Below are 23584 nucleotides of genomic sequence, written 5' to 3'. Positions count from 1 at the left end.
CAAACTTCTAGTCTGAATACTAGTCAGGATGGCTTATGGAGAACGTCTTTTCCACGTCAGTTAACAGGAAACTTCCCTCTACGGGTTCCCACCCTTTGAGTGTAGGAGGGGATTCCCCAGTGGGCAAGTGAGTGACTAGCATCTGCTATAGTCATTTCTGAGAGCTTTCCCATATGTTCTATTACCAATAGACCACAACCTCTCCAGCTTGGGTTACTTGTTATTAACTATCCTGAGGAGAAAATCCAAATCTGTTTGACAATGTACTAGAATGGTTGATAACAAACCGGAAACGATTAATAGGTTATCCAATTGACAGAAAGTGAATCAAAAATCTGATATTAGATATATTGATTTTTAAACAATGATGGGAAACCTTCACTGGTTCCATCTTCATTTGCAAATATTTTCCGGTTTTCTGAGTGTACTGGACATATTTGAACTTTGGACTATTCGTCAGACAAAACAAAGCATTTGAAAATATCACCATCAGATTGTGGAATATGCGATATTTGGAAATGCACAAAACATTTTACCATTTGATGACATTTCATAGACAAAATAATTAATCATTAATAAAATAATTAAAAATTTGATTAATCTCATAATGAAAATAATCTTTATAAATTAAACTCTTCTTCATTTCCTAAAACGTAAAGGTCAACATGCAAGTTTTGTTCTGTTTATCTTCCCACATGGACAATGAGCCCAGCTGCCATGACCCTCATCATTGGTCACTCTGGTTTCAGTGCAACACACACACACCTACACACACATTCACAGACACACAAACTTTATGACAGAGGTCACACTGTAATAGCCACGGACAAAGTGTTGGGAAACCACTGAGAACATGTAAACTCACACCACCGCAGCTGTCGGTGGTGGCACTTACTCGACAGACCAGTAAATAAGCAGCTAGGTAGACCGCTGCAGACTCGCCAGATCATGGAACAACAACTACAGCACCACAAACTAGCCACCCAGTGTACATTCAGACTACAGTCTCCACCATGGCCACACACACACACACACACACACACACACACACACACACACACACACACACACACACACACACACACACACACACACACACAGGTCAGGCTGCTGTCCAACTAGACCAGCAGTGATGTCAGTTACATCTAGGCCTGACTCAACATTTTCCAGGGTCCTGTTCATTCATGAAGTCATTCTACAATTAGTTGTGAGATGCAAACTGAAAAGCCATTTAAAATACGCTCTGATCTGTGGGCCAATGTATATCTCTCTCATCAGTTCCTCAGTTCAAAAGAATGTACTTTGTAATATCAGGAAATGGGCGATTTTGGATAAGAAGACCCTCGTACATTGAAAAGGGTCATTCATTATGATAACCCTAGAATTGGGTGGGGTGGGGCTAAATAAGGGCGATGCTGTCCTTGTGAACAAAGTCCTCCGGTCATGAAACTAACATCTTAAGCCATTCAAGGTTAGTATGAAAATATACTGTCCCTCATTGTTCTCTCTACACCCTACTGTGGTTGGGTGCTTGTACTTGTAGTTGGACTTAAAAGCATCTGATGTCTGCAAGAGATTTGAAGAGAATTGTAAGCTTGGCATTTGGGCCTAATGTAGTAACACCATTCTGGGTGGTTGTATCAAGTTAGATGAGAGGTTCTGACAGATTGTTTGAAGAGTAGTTGAGTTTAATCTTCTAATGAGAACTCTGCTAAGGGAGTTCAATCTTAATTTAAGTCATGTAAAACAGGACCGCTGATGGCATGGATTTGTTTCAGAGTAAAGAAATGTATCATTGGGATTGTTTGCTTACAATGCATGTTATTCTTGCTTCCACAACTTCTAACTGTCATTAATCCATATCTACAGTCATATACCCTCAGTGCTCTCACACACTAGATCTAAAAGCTCCAAGTTATTTAGCTTTACAGGAATATGCCCTCACCAGCCACAGTGCAGTACGCCACTTTACATGTTGCTGTTCTGTTTGGTGTTGCAGTGGTCAAACCCACAGAGGTGCCAACAGAGCCACCCACCCCCCCTGCTCCAGCAACAGTCCCCCCTGCGCTAGATGGTGAGTGCATCAGTGTGCTGAAATCCTAATTCTTATGGTTTAGCAGAGATTAGGCTTTGCATTAACATCATTGTACCTGCACCATAAAGGAAAGGAAAGGATTTAAAGGGGTAGTCCACCAATTACACAAACAAGTTCAGTTCTTGTCATGGGGATGACTACAAGAAAAACACTCTGGAGGAGTTTGCCAATTCTAAGAACATAACCCTGATGATGTAATGAGGGTTACTGCATGTTGGACTGGACTTGAGAATTTATTAATTACAATTTGAAATGTATCAGAAAGTTTTAAGAGACGTGGGCATTTATCAGACAAGGGGAGTTTTAAAAAAGATGCTTTTGATTTGCATTATGGGAAACTTAGTATCCGGTATTTTATGATTGACCCATACTTGAGACTAAAAGTCAGAATATCTTGGCCTCAATAGCATTAATTTCCTGTATGCTTAGTCTGTGGAGAGCTTTTTTTAAAGAAATACCTTAGAATCTGCCTTTTTAGTGAAAAATATGCAGACTTTGGGATCTATTCTTGAAATGCCTTGCAGCATGTTTTGAACCCAACTCAAGCTGAACCCCAACTTAAAAACAAACCCCATTCCCTAACTGTTGCTTCAACCAGGAGCAGATTGGTTTGGAATTCCCTAAACAACTACCAGCACCAGTCTCCTGTCTTGATGTGGTCAGACCTCCACAGCTAACATTTTTCACATTAGGCTGGGTCACTGAGGTATCACAATTTCCCCCCAAAACTCTCTTTAAATGTATTTATAGCCTCCAGCACCTATTCATCAGATTAACTGCCCCAAAAGCTCAATGTCAAGTCATAAAAACGGGCCAAAGACCAGACAGCAGTTCTACACGCTAAGATGGATAGCAGGGTACCCTTTGACAGCTAACACGATACAGATACATGGCATTGGCTGTTTGTCAGATCGTCACATTAAAAGGTAATTCAGCCATCTTAAAAGAAGCATAAAAGTCATACCGCGACATATGAAATGATTTAGTGCCAATATATGTGAAAATAAGTGAAAAGAATCAAAACAATATTCTGTATGTAAAAGGATATGAAAGGGATATTCAGCCCACAGGTGACTACTAAAAATTTTCAGTCTGTCCGATTAAAGCCAAACCTTAATAATATCACTATGTGGTGAGTGCAGTACTCTTCCCTTTAAGAAACATGAGTTGTGTTTACCTTGTGGAAGCTCCCATGGAAAACCCGCTTCACTTGCTCCTCATTAAACGTGGCTCTCTGGATCTCTCCTCGGGTGTCCTTGTTGTAGAACGTGATTGTTTTGCTGGAAGCTGGAAAAGAAAGAAGCCTTTGATGAATCCCTGACAGTGTGCTACGATGCAGTGGCACGCAAAGCACAGACAGGACTACAGAGAACACATGGTTGTAGAGAGCGGAGAGGGATAAAGGGAAAGCTAGGAGGGATTAGGACCTTGATCGTAATTATTTGCATGCTTTTACCTTTTGTGGCACATTTGTAAAAGATACCTATTTAAAAATGAAGACTTTCTATCAGAGAATAAATAGGTCGAGCAGCATCTAAAACAGAAAAGAGACACCTTATTCCTGCCTACAGTATCTGACAAAGATTCATTAACTTTGGCTGTCTGTAAATTATGTAAGACAGAGAAAGAAAAAAGCTTCCGTTGTTAGTAAAGAGTGTACAGCCTATTTTGGGTGAGGGACAGCAGCTTCCCCCTCCAGCTGAGGGCCACAACAGGAGGGAAGACTTACGGTTGACGGTGACCCCGACCTCGGGGTTGTTGTTTTTGTTTGCAATCTGCCAGATATCAAAAGGTTCAGAGCCTGTGTCGGGCAGTAGGCGGAAGAGCATGATGATGGTGTAGGATGGGGGAAGACCCTCAGGATGGATCTCCCTGTCAGCGTAAATAACATAGCTTGTGATGAGTCATGAGTCCGAGCTGTGCCCTCATCACACTAGCAGTCAGGATATCATGTTAGATATGAATACAAAGACCATTAAATCTTTCTGCAGTTATACAACATCCAGTCCGTCACATCGGCTACAGAACCCGTAAATGCCCTGGCCTTTCAGATATTACCCACATATTGAAAGAATTTTCTGTCCCCTCTCCTTTGCTGCAGTTTGAAGTGTTTCCATTTGTGTGCATTATGCTGATGACTGCGGTCAGGCACACAAAGTACACGTCATTATGAACATATTAACAAAGTATGCTCCAGAGGTCTGGATACTCCCACCGTTTTGCAATTGCCTAACAACACTTAAATGAGGCTTAATAAAGACACAAAACTCTTGACCCAGGGGGAATTTGGTTGCTCCCAGTATGACATAGTGGAGAGAAGGGCTTGTCCAGGAACTTTTTAATTCTAAGACCACATTCCTGTGTCCCTAGCACCTCATATTCCACAAGCTGCAACGACAAATAGAGCAGTGGGCTCATTGCCAAAGGGCACTAGGGAAACCCCTCTGTTCACAGAGGAATAATTATGAATAATGAGTGTGGGCTGGACAGGATTATAGTGCACAGGAGATAAGGCCAATAGGCTGGGAATATGCACATAGTGAGACTCACACTCCCACTGTTTGAAATAAACAAATACTATTAATTCATAGCTCTTACTTGGTAGGCTGGTTTAGGAATGAATCTTTGTGCAGCCTGTAGGCGATATAGCTGTTGAAGGAGCCCGTCTCCATGGACACACCATGCATGTCAGCAAATGTCCGGTCCGTGATGTTGAAAGCCTCCAGCATCCTGAAGCCTTGAAGGGACAAAAAAAACAGGAGACATGTTGAGAGGCTTGAAATAGAACCAGTGAAGCGTCCTTATGGCGTATTATAATAACATTTTACTAATACCAACAAGCTCTGGAAGGATTAGATAATGTGTAAGGTGTACTGTGATGCTCTGTGCTTACCGGGCGTGGTGAATCCATTCATGTAGATCAGAGGACAAGCTGAAACAGCACAAAAAGTTATAGAGGCTCAAAGAAAGCAATTCATGTTTGTACAGTTCCTGGCAGTAGATCTGTTGAAATACGCTGCAATGGGTGAGCTTCCTGTTATCTCACCAGGTGCACTAATCAACCACAATAGAAGTTACAGAATCAAAGTCAAAAGCTTTCCTCTTGGAATGCAGGAATACTCATGTCTGCCTTACTTGAAGTGGCCGTTTCACAGATGAAGGTGATGAGGTTGTCCTGGATCTTAGCAAACGCGTCATAGTCGTCCACCACAAACACATGCCTTTCACTGGGCTTGCTGCCGATAATTCTCAACTCTGTCATGTCCACATCAGCCACACCAACCACAAACACACTGTAGCCTGAGAGTGGAAAACGCACACAAACACAACACAAAGACCATTGTTAAATCTCCAATAAATAGGCAGTTTTATCACTACAGGGATTATTACAAAAATGTATTAAATCAGCCATAAAACTGTGGCTCTGGTGAAGGAAATCAAAGTTCGGGAGCAAATGGGAATATGGAAAAACACTGGACATACAATACAGACCAAAACACACAAGGCAAAAATTCCACACTCACCAGAATGCTGCAGTTTTTCTGCACTCTTCTTGACTTCATCCTGGGAGCGTCCATCTGTGACCACCACCAGCACCTTCGGGACGTTCCTCCTCATACCGCTGTCTGAGGTGAACACCTTCTCATAGACATGCTTCAGAGCAACACCTGGGTGAAGGAGGAGGATCATAAGGAAGGAGGAGAAGACGGGGAAAACCAAACAAGTTCGATAAAGACTATCATGAAGGTGTTGTCGAACAGTCCGTAAGTTTATTCACGTTTTTGCAGAATACTTGCCCATTCTGAGGGGACAAATTAACATTAGCCAAGCTTATTGTTGGCTTATCTGAAAACCTTGGCAGTTATGAGCATAAACGCACAGAACAAAAAAAATGTTTTCATCTTCTAAGAATAATTAATTTACTAAGACGCCTTGGTGTTTTTTCCCCAGTGGTGTACCTGTCTTGGTGTTGCCTCCTCTGTAGCGCACAGTCTGCAAAGCTGATATCACTATGCCCTTGTCTTGGTAGGTGTTCAGCTTGAACTCAGTCTTGGCGTCATCACTGAATTGTACAAATGAAACCTGGTCGAAGAGAATAACAATGATGAGATAGTGACAATGGCTGATAATCAAACATATACATACCAAACACATCTTTCAAAACATAACGTGGTCAGTTTGTACAGAACATTAAAGAAGCAAGGTAAATGCTGACCTGCATGCCACGAGAGTTGATGACATCAAAGGCTCCAGTCATGCTTGTGACAAACTGAATGACCTTGTTGAAGCTGTCATCTCCAATGCTCCAGGAACCATCAATGAGGAAGACCACGTCTGCCTTGGCACCTCTGCACACTGTGGTGCAGGTACAATGATGTTAATGCAAAGCCTAATCTCTGCTAAACCATAAGAATTAGGATTTCAGCACACTGGTGCACTCACCATCTAGCGCAGGGGGGACTGTTGCTGGAGCAGGGGGGGTGGGTGGCTCTGTTGGCACCTCTGTGGGTTTGACCACTGCAACACCAAACAGAACAGCAACATGTAAAGTGGCGTACTGCACTGTGGCTGGTGAGGGCATATTCCTGTAAAGCTAAATAACTTGGAGCTTTTAGATCTAGTGTGTGAGAGCACTGTCCTTTATACATAAGCATTACAATGGCATAGAGGATCTTACATGTCCTCTCCTTTACTGCGACTCCAGGGCCCTCCAGGTTGGGGGTTTGGGTGTACACTGTGGCTTCGTAGAGAGAGTCAGGGGTCAAGCCATCAAAGCAGTAAGTACTCTCTGAGCCTCTGACAGTGATCTCGTGAGCTCCCTTCTTTGAGGCTAGAGGAAACAAAAACAAGCCAGGTTTCAGGTTGCAGTAAAGTTTACATGAACAAAGTCCTTTATAGTTATAATTGAATAAAGCACTTACTGTCAATAGGATTGATTTTGAGTCTGTAGGAGGTGGCTGCTCTGTGAGGGGTCCATCGGATACAGAGGGACTCATAGCCAATATTGTAGGTGGTCAGGTCTGTCACATTCAGGTACACTACAGGAGAGAAATATTCTTAGCACATGGTCTACCACACCTACATGCAACACCTACATGCAAGACAGTAGGTTGGATTAGCAGTCAAAGCTAGAATTATCCATTTCATTTTGTGCAGATAAATCTGTCAACAAATAATTGGCATCATCAACTCACATGTGGTGCCTTGTCCAATGAGAGGCTCACTGAGGCCAGAATCGTACTGTGCCAGCACCTTCACGTCATAGGTGGTTCCAGGTTTCAGGTTATGCAGTTGGTGGGAGGTCACGTCTCCGGCAAACACCTCCATGGACTCATCAGAGCCTGAAAGCAGACATGGACTTAAAAATTAAATACATTGTATTTTGAAGTATACTATTAAAGCACATATTTACTCAGTAACTAACATAGTTTTAACCCCATCACAACATGTCCATACCCTCAGGCTGGTAGATAAGCTTGTATCCGTTAACCCTGGAGGGGGCGGGGTCCCAGGACACTCTAAAGCGGGTGTACCACTCATCAGAAACACGAAGGTTCCTGGGGCCAAGCATACCCACTGTGGGAAACAAGACAAAGCAGCTGTCAATACAGGTTTCTTTTCATTGCAATGGGATGGATAGAATTCCAACTCAGTGTTGTCAGCAGGGTAATTACTGTATTAAAGCTTATAATTGCTCATTATGACTTTGAATTATGGGTGACATATCTCAACATGTGATCGAGGGGATGATAAATTCAACCATGTCAGGGAAATTACTTCTTTTGTTTGAAAAAGAAAATAAGGCAGCACTTGAGCGCAACCAGTTCATACTTCTCTGGCAAATGGTCTTGGTGTGGCTGGCTTTCATGAAAAGAATTTCACTTATTCCACTTTGGCTAAAAGGATTCAAGATCCTAATCAATGGCTCAATCTATTCAGATTTTCTGCCGTGGCTCTCCTTCACTCTGGTGTGAGCAAGTCTGTGCGCAGTACTACATGATATACGTGTCTGTCAATGTGCTCAGTTTCATGTCCCCTAATGATCTCTGCATCAGTTGAAACACACAGATTGCACAGATTTAATATTTCATACCTGTGCGTCCATCTCCTTCCAGCTGTCCTCCTGCTCCATCAGCATACATGGCTGTCACTTTGATGTTATAAGGAGTGTCTGGATCCAGGTTCTGCAGGATCACACTGTTTCTGTTTCCTGGCACTACAGTCTATAAGATATAAGCCATAACCCATGAAGAAGAGGATTAGTGGAATAACATATCAAGAGCATATTAGGGATACATTTGTATTAATGTTGCAGATCAATGAGAGTTGGTTTATCATTTAGGGCTCTGGGGAAAAATGGTTAATTGCCACTCTAAAAAGAGAATTATAAATCAAATGCAAACCACGGAATTATAAACATCCTTACAAATTCCTCGATGGGGTCTCCTGTGGTCTGGGCATAGGTGATGCGGTATTGTGTGACAGGACCTTGGGCGTGTTCCCAGTTCACAGAGAGAGTACTGGTAGTGGGATCGTATACACGTATGTTCCTTGGGCCACTGCGTGGCACTGAGTGAGGAAACAAGAAAGAAGTGTTTGTTTGAGTGTACATCCCAAACATCTCCAAGGTTTATGTGAACTAAAATATTTGGCTAAATGTTGATTACTGAAATACTCATAAGATTGTATTTCCAACTTAAGGATTGTCTTTGAACACACTGGCCCAGGTTCTTACATGTTGTTCCGGCGTCACTGATAGTGGGTCCTTCGCCGTCACTGTACAGGGCGACCACTCCGACATTGTAATCAGTGTCTGGGAGCAGCTGCTTCAGCAGGGCCTCGTTGGTGTCCCCGGGTACCACAACCTGCAGACACCATGTCAGGAATAGACCTTTTTGAAGAGTTCCAGAGCAGCATGTGTAGACTTAAGTCCTAAACTGATCAGTTAAATCAGATAGAGATGATAGCAAATATGTATATTTTCTAAATGAAACCTGAGCAATTGTATAGAGGTGACAATGATGATGCAAATCGCCTGCCCAACACAAACACAGACAAAGAGCCTTCCCCTCTCCTGACAGCTGCTTGTGCTGTACACTCCCTCTGACACCTCAGTTTTCCTAAACAGCCCCTTGCTGTCAGCACTAAGCAAAAGGAAGAACCAACTAATCCTTTAATGTTTGACAGCTGGCACTGCTGTTTAACCCGGTTTGATAGCAAAGACAGCTGATTACATAAGGGCCAAGTCCCCCTCACTCTCTCTCTCTGCCTGTGGGTTAGCTAGTTGGACAGAGTAAGGTTCTGAAAGGCTGGTGTCTCTCTGTGAGCGAGTCAGGAAGGGGGGAGGGATGAACGCTTGTGTAGGTGCTTACAATGGAAAAAGAAGCGTGTGTTAAGGGGGTTGTTTGAGAGAGAGAACACCATGTGTGTGTAAGACCAGTGAATGGGTTGGAGAATCTGTTCACTATCCTTTCAATTTAGTGAAGTGCTTGAGACTCTCAGTGTAAGAACAACATCACAAGACATAAGTGATGGTGGTAATTCATGCATGGCTCGAGCCAAGGAAAAGACTAGAACTTGCCATAAGTGTGGGCCTCTTTATCAATAACTGGAATATGCCTCCCTCATCAAAGATCATGTTCGTCCCAGCGAAGAATCCGTGTTAATGGTGCAATCTCTCTGGCAGATGGTGGAGAGAGCTAATCATACCATGTCAAAGTAACCCTTGTGGATTCTTTAAGCAACCCAGACGTTCTGAAGACGTGGGCACATTGGTGCCAGATGACACATATCGTGTGAATAACAGGAGTTGCAATTTAATGAACACCGTTAAAATGCAGGTTAAAATCTTTAGCAGTGCACCAAAGAGAGGAATTCAGCTGGCAGTAACTGCACACATGCATGCACACAAACCCACTCACATAGGCCATTTGGTGAACAGACTAATGGAGCAGGCTATTTCAAACATTTTAATTGGTTGGTGCCTGGGCAGCTCACTCCTCCACCCGGGAATGCTCTAATCCTCCTCTTTCTGAATAAACCCTCACAGTTGGTTTGTGTATATGTAACTACCGGTAGGTAACTGATGGGCTGTGATAAGATCATGGAAAGAGTAGTTGTAGTTATGGGTGCACACTAATGTAAATGTTCTTTCTTGTTATGCATATACACTATACTACACTCTTTCTAACACAGTGGATGGAAACTCACCGACTCAGAGGGAACGGCACCAGTCAGAGGAGCATAGACCACCCGGTACTGCTGGACTGGGCCTGTGGCAGCCTCCCAGCGAACGTTCAGCGTGTTGGTGGTAGGGTTGAAGACCTGGATGTTCCTGACGGGGCTACGCTCCACTGCCGAGCCAGGAATGTTGGGTGGCGAGACAGTGGGACGAGATAAAGCAGAAGAGAGAAAAACAGGGATTTTTAGGACAGGTACCCACTAGTTGGGGACAGAGGTCAGGGATTTAAAGGTTAAAACCATCAATTACACAATAACAACCACAAACCTATTATACAAATGTGTGTAGCATTCCTTTATATTTGTGTTTTAGTATTGTGAGGTTTGACCTTATGTAGTTTCACACCTTTGTGAGACTCCTAACTAGTGTTGCTGTCATACAGTCTCATTTAACATAACATGGTCTAGACTCCTTTTGTGGAAAGCCAGAAAAGTCCAACAACTACATGCAAATGTTTCAATGAAATGGGAACAATACCAGTCAACAACAGAGACACGTTTAAGACTCTATTTAACAATGCTGCTTTCAACAGAATGCTTCCTGTCAGTGCCCTGCAGGTTAATGAAAAGGATAGACACGGCATCTGGGCAGCCCTGTGTGACGCTTGCCTTCTAAAAAACCACAGCAGATGTTTAGAGCCTTTACGCTGCTCCCCATTATAACCCCATAAATGCATGGGAAAAAAACATTGGGCAAAACGCAGTGAGTGAGCTTCCGTACTTTAAATTTACACAGACCAAATTCCGTTGCAGAGAAAGCTGCTTTGAATTTGAAGGCACAGTTAACAGTCAGATGCACGATACTAGCGGATAACCGACACTGACTCATATAGCCCAAGGATCTGTATCGGAAAAATGGCGGATCAGAGCATCTCTATCAAAATCGTGAGAGCAGATCCTTCCTTAAATTGCATGAAAAAGGGCAAATAATCTGAGGCACTGCTCTTTGAATGGAGATGACAATATATTCTACAGAAGTGACGAGGTTAAAAGGTTAGTGGTAAAAGGTTTGTAGCGGAATAATCTGTTATACTGTACGTACTGTAAAGGGGTTTGGTTTACATGTCCAAGAAAAAGCCACAGAACATGAAGGACCATTGCTCCAGAAGGGAAAATGGGGGTAACAGTAGCAGGCATGGAGCATGACCTTAGCCAAGTGAGTTGAGAGCCATAAAAAACATAATGCTCTCCATTCATTTCTAGCCCACCCCCTTCTGGTTCTTTTTCCCTAAAGGCAAGCCAATTACTCAATATAACCCCGCCCCCATTCCCTAGCCCCACCATTATCCTGACCACTACCCTTCATTCCAACCTATAAATGGACAATATTACGGTAAAGACAGAGGAGACACCATTATAATGCTGCCAACCCAGAGGAATTCCTTCCGATGCAATCACCCCGCAAAATGCTGACTCATTCCCGGCAGCGATTGGTGGTTTTAAATTATGGGAGAAACTGGAAAAATCACTGTTCTTCAATGAAGTTCAATGCAATCTAACTGAGCGTAATACTGTCCTTTTATGATACATCTTATGTTCCATTTTACATGTAAGCTGTGAATTGAGTGTGCATTAATTGACGTCTTGAGAAACAAATGTCATTTGATCAGTTTGGGTTATGGTTAGGGGTTTGGTGGATATGAAGCAAATAAACCATAAATGGCTGCCTCATTGAAGGTTACTGCCAGCCAACAACCAAGGCCAGTAAGTTCATTCTGGACGAACATGAATGGATTCCCGAAATCCCACTGCCGTTTTGACGTATTTCATTCTCAGAGGTCCTCTTCCAAGCCTGCCTCTGCTATTTAAACCCTGAAAGCTGCCTTCCCAGGATGTCACTTCTGCTTCTAAACGTCCTTGCATGGACGACCATTGTTACATGTGACCGAAAACAATGATTATGTATGCGGTGCTTACAGGTTTTGCCATTCTCAGACATGCGTTGTCCCTCTCCAGCGGAGTAGACTGGAACCACAGTAACAGTGTAGAGAGTATCAGACTGCAGGTTCTTTAGCACAGTGTTGTAGGTGCTGCCTGATACCTGGACCTGGACAGATGTATAACAAGACTCACATCAGTTTGTGCACATTTATAAAGATAGGATTATTTCACTCAACATGAAATCATGCTCTATGACTATTTTAAATATTACCATGTCTTCCTCTCCTCCGGCTGTAGGGACATAGAAGATCCTATACTGGCGCACATTGCCCTCAGCAGCCTCCCACAGGACATTCAGAGTGCTGGTAGTGGGCTCAGTGACCCGCAGGTTCCTAACACCGCCCAAAGGCTCTGGGGTGAGAAAAAAGTATGATGCAGTTGAACTGTCATACCCAAACAGACAGCTCTAATGCTCTGAGAGCATTTCCATTAGTGCCCTTTTGCAGTTCAGCTGTATACATTTATCACAAGGTGTCACTGTTATCAGTTCTCATTTGGGAGCACAACTCACTGGTCTTTCCAGGGCCGTTCAGCTCCATGCTGACTCCTTTGGCGTAGACCGCCACCACAGTGATGGAGTACTCCGTGTCAGGGGTCAGCTTGGGAAGCAGGACAGTAGTTTTCTTCCCTCCAACCTGGGTCTAGTTGGGAAAGAATAAACGTTGGTAAACTTAAGCTTATATATTTTTAAAAATATATAATCTTACTACTCTTAAATCAGTCACTGAGGTTGTCAAATGTTTGTGAGTAAGGACAAATAGGGTATCCAATCTCTTCGAAAGCGTTTTATACAAAATACATCAGTCTTGCTATAATTCTCAACAACCTTTTAGCAATTCTTATATACACTGAGGGAGATAAAATTTGATCTGTTTACCAAATGGGATAAAGAGTTTTAACAACTATCTATGGGTGCCTTAAGATGTCAATTGCCCGAGAATTTTACCTGAAAACTAAAAGACTGTCACCATTTCAAGAGGAATGTTTTGTGTGTGTTTGGCCTTGATTAATACAAAGCACACTGGCCACAGTAGATCTGTACACTGGTGGCTGTAACAGTCGGATGTCTTGTCATAAGAGTCATGACTGGTGATGCACTTCCTACATTTCTTCAGGCTGTGCGTTTGCATGTGGATTTGTGTATGATGGTGTATGCGCCTGTGCTTTTGATGTCAGCTTTAATCCTCTGTGGGTTTCTTTAATCACTTTTATTAGCAAAGCAGAAGGAAATAAAAGGAAGGTTAACATTTGGCACTGGGGTCATTTTTTTTGTAGAGTGCGTGTGTGTCAGACATTCCGAAAACAGACTTGTTGTCAACAAATCAATGCAAAACTCTCTATGTAAGCTGTATTGTTCCTGACAGTGAACCAAGACAACTTGGCGGATGCTTGCTAGTTAGTTTCCAGTTTTCCATCAACCATTTAGTGTGATATCACCCAGGCAATCAGCAACTCATTTTCATCAACAACTAAAGAGGAAAACATTCCACCTTGTGTTAAAAGGGAAACGAATGGTCAGACTGTCATAACACCAGCTGGAATTTTGCACAAAGGGTAAATTAGAAGAGAATTAGCTTAAACATTTAGCTGGCCTCTCCAGTGTGACAAATGTTGGCTGTCATCTGGACCTTATTAAAATAGGTGAAAGTACAGAGGACCAGTAGCCAGACTCGTGAGCACAGCAACTTCATGCAGCACTTCAAACACAATCTACTCTATAATATATGACCCCCCATGGCACAGCACTCTCTCATTACACAAACATGTACATTCTCCATGTAAACACACACACAGAGTGTCATGTGAACTTTCGATGACATCCAAATTTGTTTCTCTCTTTAACAACCTCTCACAACCCATAAATTAAAAGGTAGCAAGGATGAATTATTTAGATGTTTGGAACAGCCACCATTTATTTAAGGGGTTGTTTGAGGGGTTGTTTCCCAGCGTATCTGTCAGTAGTCTTGTGTAAAAGCACTATTTAGCACACTTTCAAGTCTTGCTTGTGGAAGCAATGACAAATGTCTGACAGCAAATTGAAACCACATATTCAACTGTCATCCAAAAATACTTTTGCACATTTAGCAAGAAAGCCAAAAAATGTATGACCAGTGGGAGATAGTCTGCGGTTTTAGGAAATATTGAGAAAACTAGGAATGGTTTTGTCCACATTAATGTCACCTTATCCAAACAACAGATTAAGAGATTTGCCTTTGGATAAACTACAATAATGTAATACCAGTAGCAGAGTTTTTTCCCCCTAGATTCCTTTCATGACAAATAATAGGACATTTGTATCTTATGTAAAGTTTGTGAAACACAATAGCTACACAAAGCAGGTTGTTTGTCTCTTTGGGGACTTACAGTCTGGCTCCTGCCTCCAGCTGTGGGGACGTAAGTGATCCTGTAGTTCTGGACCCGGCCTGGAGCTGGATTCCACTTGGCGTTCAGGGTGGTGATGGTTTCGTTGAACACAACCAAGTCAGTGGGAGGTCCATTAGGTACTGGAACATGCACACGCATATCACAATTACAACCATGTCAATATGTCTGTCATGTAGTACAAGCATGTTTTTCCATGGATTACCTTGAAAATATCTTTTAAAGACACAGTCCTTGATATTTTGGTCAGCTCATGTTAAAATGTCAACTCTGTCTTTAATGTCTTGATATGATGTCAAATATCATTAGTCAGAAATAATTTATTTCTAATAATAATAATTCAAAACAGGTTTACCACCAATTCATATCAAGGATTGCAGCTTTAAAAAAGAAAAGACAATCATCCTCTGGGATTTTGTCTTTTCTGAAGCAGGGATGGATTCTTGTGAACAGCAATGGATTGATGGAATGATGAAAACGGATGGACTGATAAATGCATGGATGAATAAGATGGATAGATGAATGGATGAATGGATGATGAATGATGGATGATGGATGATGGAAAGCACTTCAAATAGCAGGATTCAAATCCCTGTTTTGCAGGGCATGCATAGTTGAAATCCATCTTCAGCCATTTCATTTGTTATTTAACTGAGTAAGAACAGATTCGGGAACAGCCATAGGATGGATGGTATGGACGATGAGACAAACACAGACAAGGACAGACAAACATAATTCAATCTGCCGTGTCAGGTGCACCACTGGAGCGATGGCTGGGTTAAGGGCCTTGCTTTATGAGGTAATGATGGTTGTTCAATGAACAAAAGTGCTGATGACCGGTTGAAATTAGAGAACATGCTTCCATCACTTAAAAGAAAAAGCATCCTCTTGCTTTACCACAAATATACTTACGTTTGCTACCAACATGTGTGGACCCTAGAGGCACTAAAGGCAGAAATAGAAAGGTATAATGGGTATACCCTTTGCTCAACATTTCACTCAGCATATATCCATTGGGTAAAATCGAAAGGTTTATCATTGGTCTAGCCTTACATCAAAGATCCAACAGAGATTCTGTCAAGCAACTGAAGCAAAACAGTGTTAACTAAAGTGATTGTTCAGTAGCCATCAGGAAGCTGCAGGGATGTGCATCTTACATGTTTTCTCAGTGCCCAGCAGATCCTCGCTCTCGGATTCATCTGGATAGATTGCGGTGACAGAAACATCATAGGGTGTGTCTGGCTCCAAGTTCTCCAGAACGTGGGTTGTCTCATCATTGTTCAGAATGGACTGATGAGTAAAACACAATCACAGCGTGAGGAAAGCTGCCAGATGGAAATTTTAGCCAATACAAACCAACACACCGACCAACACAAGGGCCACATTAGAGTGCTTGTCATTGGATTGGTGCAAAAGTCTGTTTTTAAGATGTTCTGCCTGCCTCCACTGGATGTCTTTTTCAAAGCATCGCCAAAGTTCTGTGGGACTCATCAAGAAATACCTGTATTAATAATTTGATAGGAAAGGTTTTCTCTTACATATTGGAAGTTGACATCTCCCTTCTTGGTCCAGCCAATGCGGTACAGAGCCACGTCAGGGGCTCCATGGTCCCAGGTGGCTCTGAAGCTGGTCTGGGTAGTTTCTGAGAGTCGCAGGTTCTTTGGGGCAGGAACCACATCTACAGAATACAGGGAGTGAAGTTAGTGTGATCCATATATCAGTGAGAAGCTGGCAAACGGAACAGTGTCATTATCCACAATGTCATAATAATGATGATTTTCTATCTTACCAGTGATTGCATCTCCCAACATCGGCTGACCAGGTCCCTCATCATAGATCGGAGTAACAGTCAGGCCATACTCGGTCTGTGAGATCAGGTTGTCCAGTACTCTGGTGGTCACATCTCCTTCCACTTGTAACTGAACAATCAAATGCAAATATATATAATGATGTTTGAGCTCATGGAAATTAAGTTGTTGTTCTCTTCAGCCACGTTTGGCTAAGTCTTGCAAAACTCTTAATTCCTATCACAGCACAAGTTTCCAAGAACCCTGGCGACAGTGAGAATGTGCCCCTCGTAAGACCAGAAGTATAACTGCGCCTTTTTCCAGAGGAAAATTGGAGCAAGCAGGACACACAGCAAACAAACAGCAAAAATGAAAATGCTGCAAACAAAAAACACCTGGACTGCTTATATGAAACACCACACTGATTTTAATGCTCTTGATTCCATTTAATTTTATTAGCTACGTTTCAAGAAATTAAACTTAAGGTATTCATGAACACCCATTAACTTGAACAGATGCTGATCGTTTGCATTTCAATTCGAGTTCTAAGTGTAACCAGACTTTATTTGTCTCTGGACCATAAAACCATGTAAAATGATTCACCTGGGAGAGAATATTCTGCGTTCTGTGTTTGAGTGGCAGACTCTCACTTGTTCTATAACATAATCCATCAGGTCAAACATGACATTCTGCTACTCTTTGGTCAGTAAGCTCTTCCTCCCCACGCACTGCATTTTTGACAATCACATCCTCCTCCCACGAGTCACTTTCACATGTGTGTTTCCATCAGAGGAGCTTTGAGGATCACCTCCACCTGATTTATGGCTAAGGAAGGAGCAAAACACACCCCACAGAATTTGCTGCTTTAGCCCAAGAATTCCTAAAAGGGGAAATGCAACCATAAAGTGGCTGTCCAATCCACCCTTTAACCCCCGCAAAACCGTATTCTAACCGTTTCAAAATCTTTTCTTTGGACTTCAAAACGTCCCTAATGTCCATCCAACCAGCTGCAGTCTCCATTATGTGGTCTCTACCAATATATAAAGAGATCAGTGAATAAAATCAATATAAATTCATCACCATGAAACCAAATGGCTCAAACAGACAGAAGGCAATGGAAGTCCTTAAGGAAAACATGGTTTTAGTGGGAAAAGAAGAGCTAAACAGGGTTGGAACCAAACTCACTTCTTTGGGCTCTCCGTCTTCAGGCTTGTAGGTGATGAGGTACTTGCGAACAACACCAGGAGCAGCATCCCAAATAAGCCTCATGGTGCTGTGGGTCACGTCACGAACCGTCAGTTTGCCTGCAGGTGGCAGCGGCACTGAACAAGGGGCAGAAGGTCGGTGTTAGTTTGAGGAATATGGCCCCTATCGATCTGCTTTCAGATATCATCATTCATCAACACTATCAGCCATATCAGCTTCGGGAAACACTGCAATGTGCTACAGAAATAAACTCATGGTTCAGTGAATACATACGGGTAACTCCCTGCTTGGTCAGCGGCTCACTAACTGACTCTCCATGCAGGGCGAAGAGGGACAGTGAGTAGGCCGTGTCGGGGAGGAGCTTCGCCAGCTGGACATCCGTTGTATCGCCTCTCACGATGATCTGCAACAGAACGAGACCAGACCAACAGCATAAGGTCAGAGAGGAAGTGGATGGCAGGGACTCGTCAGAGACATAGATAGAGACATTTGGATAAGAACTAAATACATCTGCTGATTCCGGTTTTGGCCCACTGAGGGTTGACACCTCATGAACAAATGATGATGTTCCCTTTGGCAGAGCCCGTCGTTCACCCACCCCTTTGAGATTAACAATGTTCCTCTGTATTTTCCCATTGCCTTGTCATTCTGAATAGAGAGGCAAACACTGGTGGCTTTGTGAAATGTTATTTCAGCGTGTGACGTCTGTATTTTGTCAAGAACTGCTGACAGTAACTGAAAGTCACATCTAATATTTAGTGATTTGTGTGTGTTTGGTGGATACGGATGCATGTGTGATTGTGGCCACCATTGAACACTCCATGATGTCTCTTACCTCCTGCTCGACGGTGGGCTGAGTGGCATTTATGGCGCTGTAGAGCAGCATGTAACTCGTAGCACCCTCCGCCTTCTCCCATCTCACCCGCATGGTGGTGGTCTGCTCATCATAAATGTCCATGTGTCTCACAGCAGTCAGGGGCACTAGATAACCAGGCAATGATGTTAAAGGCAACAAATACTGGCACAGTGTGCTACTAAAGTTATTTAAGGGGAAATCTCCAATTTAGCAAATATATAGATATAGATATAGATATAGATATAGATATCCCAGTTTTTGTAATGTTTTTTTGATTGCAGAGAAAGAGACCTTCCAGTCACACTGTGCAAACTCAAGAATCACTACTAGTTTTATACATGCTTTTATAGATACTATATAACACTACTCAATCTCTGCTACTCTTAAAAGCACCAGTAAAACAGAAATTAGCAGCATCTTAAAAGAAACAAAGAAAGAAAGCCAAATTGAAAAGCCAAAATTGCACTCAGCGCAATCATGTAAATTGCCTTTTAATTTACATTAAATTAAGATTTACAACTGCCATCTTTTCGCAGCCACATGGTTTCATAAACAAGACCAACTATATATATGTACCGGTATATAACCTTTGAACGTTTATGTCTGGAAACCACGCAGGAATCACAGTCACTGAGTGCATACAATTTGTGTTATGCAACCGCGAGTCAGAGAGTTTCAGTGATGGAGGCTGACTCGAAGGGAAACTGCTCTTCACAGAAGTAAAGGCTGGAGTTTCATGAGTGCTCAAGAGTCTGCTGGAATTTAAACTGTTGTTCTTTGACAACCCCATTTATGAGTTTCCTTAAGTGGGAAATGGTCACATCTACAGTTAATGATCAAAGGCCAGTGAGGCAATTTTTTGTTAGTTTAGTTTAGGTAGTTTACATTCCCACAGACGACTTTCACCATATACGGATTTTTACAAGTGGATCTCTTTAAATCAGATAATGCAGGTCTTAATGTATGTCCAAAAGCCAGAAAGAGAAGACATACGTGTGGTCTCAGCTCCGTTGAGAGGCTCGCTGCTCTCCTCTCCCTCCACTGAGTAGACGTTGACGAGGTACTGTGTCAGAGGGTTGAGGCTCTGGAGAACCACCGTGGTCTCAGTGCCATCCACAAACACCTAATACAGACAGAGTAGTTAAAAGATCGCAGCTAAAGGAGTGGAGACCTCTAACAGTCTTTCATCGATGAGTGCCTATAAATACTTTCTGAAAATATTATGGATCATACTCTTTGTATACATGGGTGGACAACCGAAAGCTCTATCTATTTACTGGATCGACTTGAGTATTTTGACCAGAAATCCATCTGACATTTCACTGGACTACAACTAAGGGAGCGCCTTAATTCCAAATCCATACACAACAATAAAACCTCTTCCACTATGTTCACTATTTAAAAAAAACATGGGAGATGGACACAAATCTCCTACATGTAATTAGATTAAGATACCAAAAACACATTGTGTAACAAGACCCTGGAGGCTAATTGAGCTACCACTCATTAAGTCAGTATTTGCTTTCTAATCCTCTAAACTGAGCTGTCTGTTTTTGTTTCCTTGCCCTGTGTCGTAATGTAATTAGACACCCAAAGCGAGAGGCCAACACAAACAAGAGGCTGAAAATAGACATTTGAGTGGGGTTTCCCATTAGTCTCTGAAACAGTGGGTCGGAACGCACTATAGCTCAAATCCCATTAACACACACAAACACACACACACACACACACACACACACACACACACACACACACACACACACACACACACACACACACACACACACACACACACACAGAGGGAGATGTGCTACACTTCCCACATTTTTTGTGTAATTGAATTTTTCAAAGTAGAGATTTTTTTTTATTTGTTATATTGTTGCATTATTGTACTGAACGTGGGAGGTTTACCTCCTGTGGGCGTCCAGACAAAGTCATGTACTCCACACGGTACTTCTCAACCGGCTCATCGGGGGCGGTCCAGGTGGCCCGGAAGGAGTGGTGAGTCACCTCTGATGTCACCAGATCTGTTGGAGCATCTGGTGGACCTCCTATTCAGGTGTAAGGATAAAAAGACATCTAACATAAAGGAGCAGGGGACAAACTAAATGTGGCATTTATTTAATCTGTTTAATGATTGTTTTCCTATTTCAGAAAGGCAGAGATAATATTAAGGGGAAGAAGAAAATAATAGATCTGCAATAATGTCCAAGAGCTTGATGGGTTGTTTGGATATAATAATAATAACTGTTGGTCTGGGATGCTATACACTGTATATTGATATTTATAAACATCTGGGAATGAAGCACTCATACGTAGAAGGCGTCTGTACTTTGCTGTAAACTCATATATACCTGGGCCCTTGACACTGTTACACAGATTGTCAGTAAGGTTGTCGACGATGTCCAGCAGGAAGGAGAAGTCAGCCACGTTGTACATGTGAATACTATCTGGATCAGTGGCAATAGATCTCAGCTCATTCTCATCAGCATTTTTCACGCCTGAGGGGCAATAAGGAAGACATTAGTTATAAGCACTTTGATACATATGAATGCTTGGCTACTTTATACAATTTAGTCAAGCAAACAGAAGTGACTTGTTTTCACTTACCAATGGCATAGAGCTCAATGCCCTCTTGGCGCAAGTTCTGAGAGTTTACGATGACATCGTCTTGGGATTTGCCATCAGTGATCAACACACCGATCTTTCTAGCGCTTGGTCGCATCCCGACATTCTCTTTGAAATTGTTCTGGAGGAGGTAGTTCAAAGCAAGACCTGCAATGAAGACATCAAAGTTCATTTTTCATCCTGATAGTTACACAATATAAAATGTACTCCTATGCGTATAGAGTAGAAGTGACAGCCCTCCCACTAGTAAAAGATTAAAAAATTGATTGAAGTACCAGTCAGAGTGTTGCCTCCTTTGTAGGGAAGGTTAGCCACGGCATCCAGGAGAGAATCCCGGGTGCGATGAGCATCCAAGTGCCATTCGGTTTTTGGGTCTCCACTGTACTGAGCCAGACCTGAAGACACCAAAAAAAGCATTAGTTTTAGCAATATGAAGAGAGCTCTTTTAATTTTATTGGTAATAATTAGTTGACTATATTTGCACTTATTCTGCATAGACGTACCGATTTGGACCCTTTCAGGTCCAATATCAAAGACTGCCACCATACGGGTGATGAAGGCACGAATGGTCTTGAAGTTGAGACGTCCAATACTCCAGGAGCCATCCACCAGCAGCACAATGTCAGCTTGTGCTTTGGTCTTACAAGTCACATCTGAGAGGGCAAAATTTCAGTATCTTAATAGGAAAAAGCTGAAAGTTTAAAATGACGTATAAAAGAAAAGTTCATGTCCAACTGTTATGTACACACAATGAGGTGCATGGTGACTTGTAGTGAAAGAGGTGCTCAAAGAGGTGTGAGAGGTAAAGGAAAGAAGGAGGAGAAGAGATCATTTTTTGGCATCGAACAAAATTAAACAACAACATCAAAACATTCCCCATGGTGCTAAACAAGAAACATATTCACAAGCAAGGAGTAAAACAAATCCTTCTTTTCTGAGCATTCTTTTCTGACAGGTGTTATAATTATTATCTTCTTCTCTTGTGGCATGTCGAGGCAGTATTTCTCTTGGTTGTTGTTTTCAGATCCACAATTTAGTCCCAGGGGCAAATCAGGAGAGCACACCCTTAATGGCCTGTGACATATCAAAGGCCTCCATTGGAAAGATTGCTGTGCTCTCCGGAGCAGAAAGGTAATATTCACATTTTCCGAACATCTCTGTGATGACAAGGAAGGCATCCGGTCCTCTGTACCTAAAAAGGGGCTGCAGATGTGCATTGGAGACATGCAGACGTTGCACTAACTGCCACTGTCTGTAACTGAAAAGAGGTTACATGTTTGATTTACAGATTGGTTTTGCTCACACAGAAAACCCAGGCCTAATGACAGACAACTAGCTTTCAAGCTTACACTGACAGCAAGGGAGAGAATACTGAAAAGGCCTGCAGAGGTGCAAAAAACTGTCTGATAGGTATGTGGCCAAAAACAGAAGGAATAATAGACTGCTGACTATCTGTTTACTAGGACGAAAAAACAAAATGGTGAAAATTATATAAAAGTTGAAAAAGTATACTCTCTGCAATTTACAATAGTTTATAGTAAATTAGGACAAGATATGAATGCAAATTACGTAAAAGAAAAAAAGAATACGTAGCTCTCACAACTCTTTTCCCTTAGGAGCTGGCTTGTTATCTATAGTTATGAGAGAAACCCACTCTCCCTTGTTGTTAAGTATCATTTGGAGCTGTCACTGATCTCCGTCTGCCTGCTTATTAGGGCCGGGCCTGCCGCTGAGTGGTCAAGCTGACCTTTCTAGGTCCCGCCAGCAAACACAACATTTTTTCCTCCTTCTCACACTCGCCTGCGGCACTCTGACTCACAAGGTAGTAAAAACATTTTATAACTTCAAACAGATTCTACGCGTATGACTTGAATCTTCACTGGCCTGTACTTGGACTGGAACTAAAAAGCGGAAGCCTAAAGTGTCACGACGATAAAGCGAGAAAAGGGCAGGCAGATGGAATAGCCAACTGTTATTTCGTGAGACAATTAGCTTTGAGGGAAGGCATTTAAGGAAACTCTTCAGCTTTATGGGCCGTGGTTTTAGGGCATATTTTCCAAAGCAAAGATTTACTACGTGATACAATCTCCAATGTTTGACTGCTGCTGCCCAGAGACATAACATAGTAAAGACGCTGCCATTAAGGTGGTGGACGGGGGGGAAAAAGAATAATAAGGTGGTGACAGGTGTAGTAACACAATGACCACAACCATGTCGTTCTACTTAGTTTTAGCATTACCCATGTTCTGTAATTGCTTTTATGATATAGTACATTTGTATCATATGTGGGTTGTATAGTAGAAAACTTTACCTGATGCCTCAAAAGGAGGAGGCTCAGGTGCATCAGAGAGAGTGGTTTTCTCCTCTCCAGCTAATGGCATACTCTCTCCTCCATCAAACATACCAAATACATTCACCGTGTATTTGGTACCAGCTCTGTGGACCAAA

General features: G+C 42.3%; 1 protein-coding gene across 3 annotated transcripts in view; it reads right to left on the bottom strand.

Moving 5' to 3' along the window:
* The window catches only part of col12a1a (collagen, type XII, alpha 1a), a 52345-nt gene that overhangs the window by 11289 nt on the left and 17472 nt on the right, over positions 1-23584 (bottom strand). For 2 of the 3 annotated variants that reach the window (XM_084012676.1, XM_084012678.1), the window contains exons 17-51: positions 23448-23572; positions 21640-21789; positions 21412-21531; positions 21119-21283; positions 20863-21009; positions 20420-20559; positions 19502-19631; positions 18488-18633; positions 17926-18055; positions 17632-17768; positions 16449-16578; positions 16198-16337; positions 15817-15949; positions 15572-15604; positions 14642-14781; positions 12789-12918; positions 12489-12628; positions 12254-12383; positions 10307-10449; positions 8832-8961; positions 8523-8665; positions 8190-8319; positions 7553-7672; positions 7291-7437; positions 7018-7134; positions 6774-6926; positions 6539-6613; positions 6312-6451; positions 6055-6178; positions 5620-5763; positions 5231-5395; positions 4989-5027; positions 4694-4832; positions 3825-3967; positions 3273-3382 (exon numbers count right to left, since the gene is read on the bottom strand). In XM_084012676.1, coding sequence (XP_083868802.1) covers positions 3273-3382; positions 3825-3967; positions 4694-4832; positions 4989-5027; positions 5231-5395; positions 5620-5763; positions 6055-6178; positions 6312-6451; positions 6539-6613; positions 6774-6926; positions 7018-7134; positions 7291-7437; positions 7553-7672; positions 8190-8319; positions 8523-8665; positions 8832-8961; positions 10307-10449; positions 12254-12383; positions 12489-12628; positions 12789-12918; positions 14642-14781; positions 15572-15604; positions 15817-15949; positions 16198-16337; positions 16449-16578; positions 17632-17768; positions 17926-18055; positions 18488-18633; positions 19502-19631; positions 20420-20559; positions 20863-21009; positions 21119-21283; positions 21412-21531; positions 21640-21789; positions 23448-23572 — 4528 coding nt within the window. The remainder of the gene's footprint in view (positions 1-3272; positions 3383-3824; positions 3968-4693; positions 4833-4988; positions 5028-5230; positions 5396-5619; positions 5764-6054; positions 6179-6311; positions 6452-6538; positions 6614-6773; positions 6927-7017; positions 7135-7290; positions 7438-7552; positions 7673-8189; positions 8320-8522; positions 8666-8831; positions 8962-10306; positions 10450-12253; positions 12384-12488; positions 12629-12788; positions 12919-14641; positions 14782-15571; positions 15605-15816; positions 15950-16197; positions 16338-16448; positions 16579-17631; positions 17769-17925; positions 18056-18487; positions 18634-19501; positions 19632-20419; positions 20560-20862; positions 21010-21118; positions 21284-21411; positions 21532-21639; positions 21790-23447; positions 23573-23584) is intronic. The other variant, XM_084012677.1, reaches the window with a different exon arrangement.

The sequence above is a fragment of the Eutrigla gurnardus genome (assembly GCF_963514095.1).
Source record: "Eutrigla gurnardus genome assembly, chromosome: 7".
Lineage (NCBI taxonomy): Eukaryota > Metazoa > Chordata > Actinopteri > Perciformes > Triglidae > Eutrigla > Eutrigla gurnardus.
This window is presented reverse-complemented; position numbering and strand designations above follow the sequence as displayed.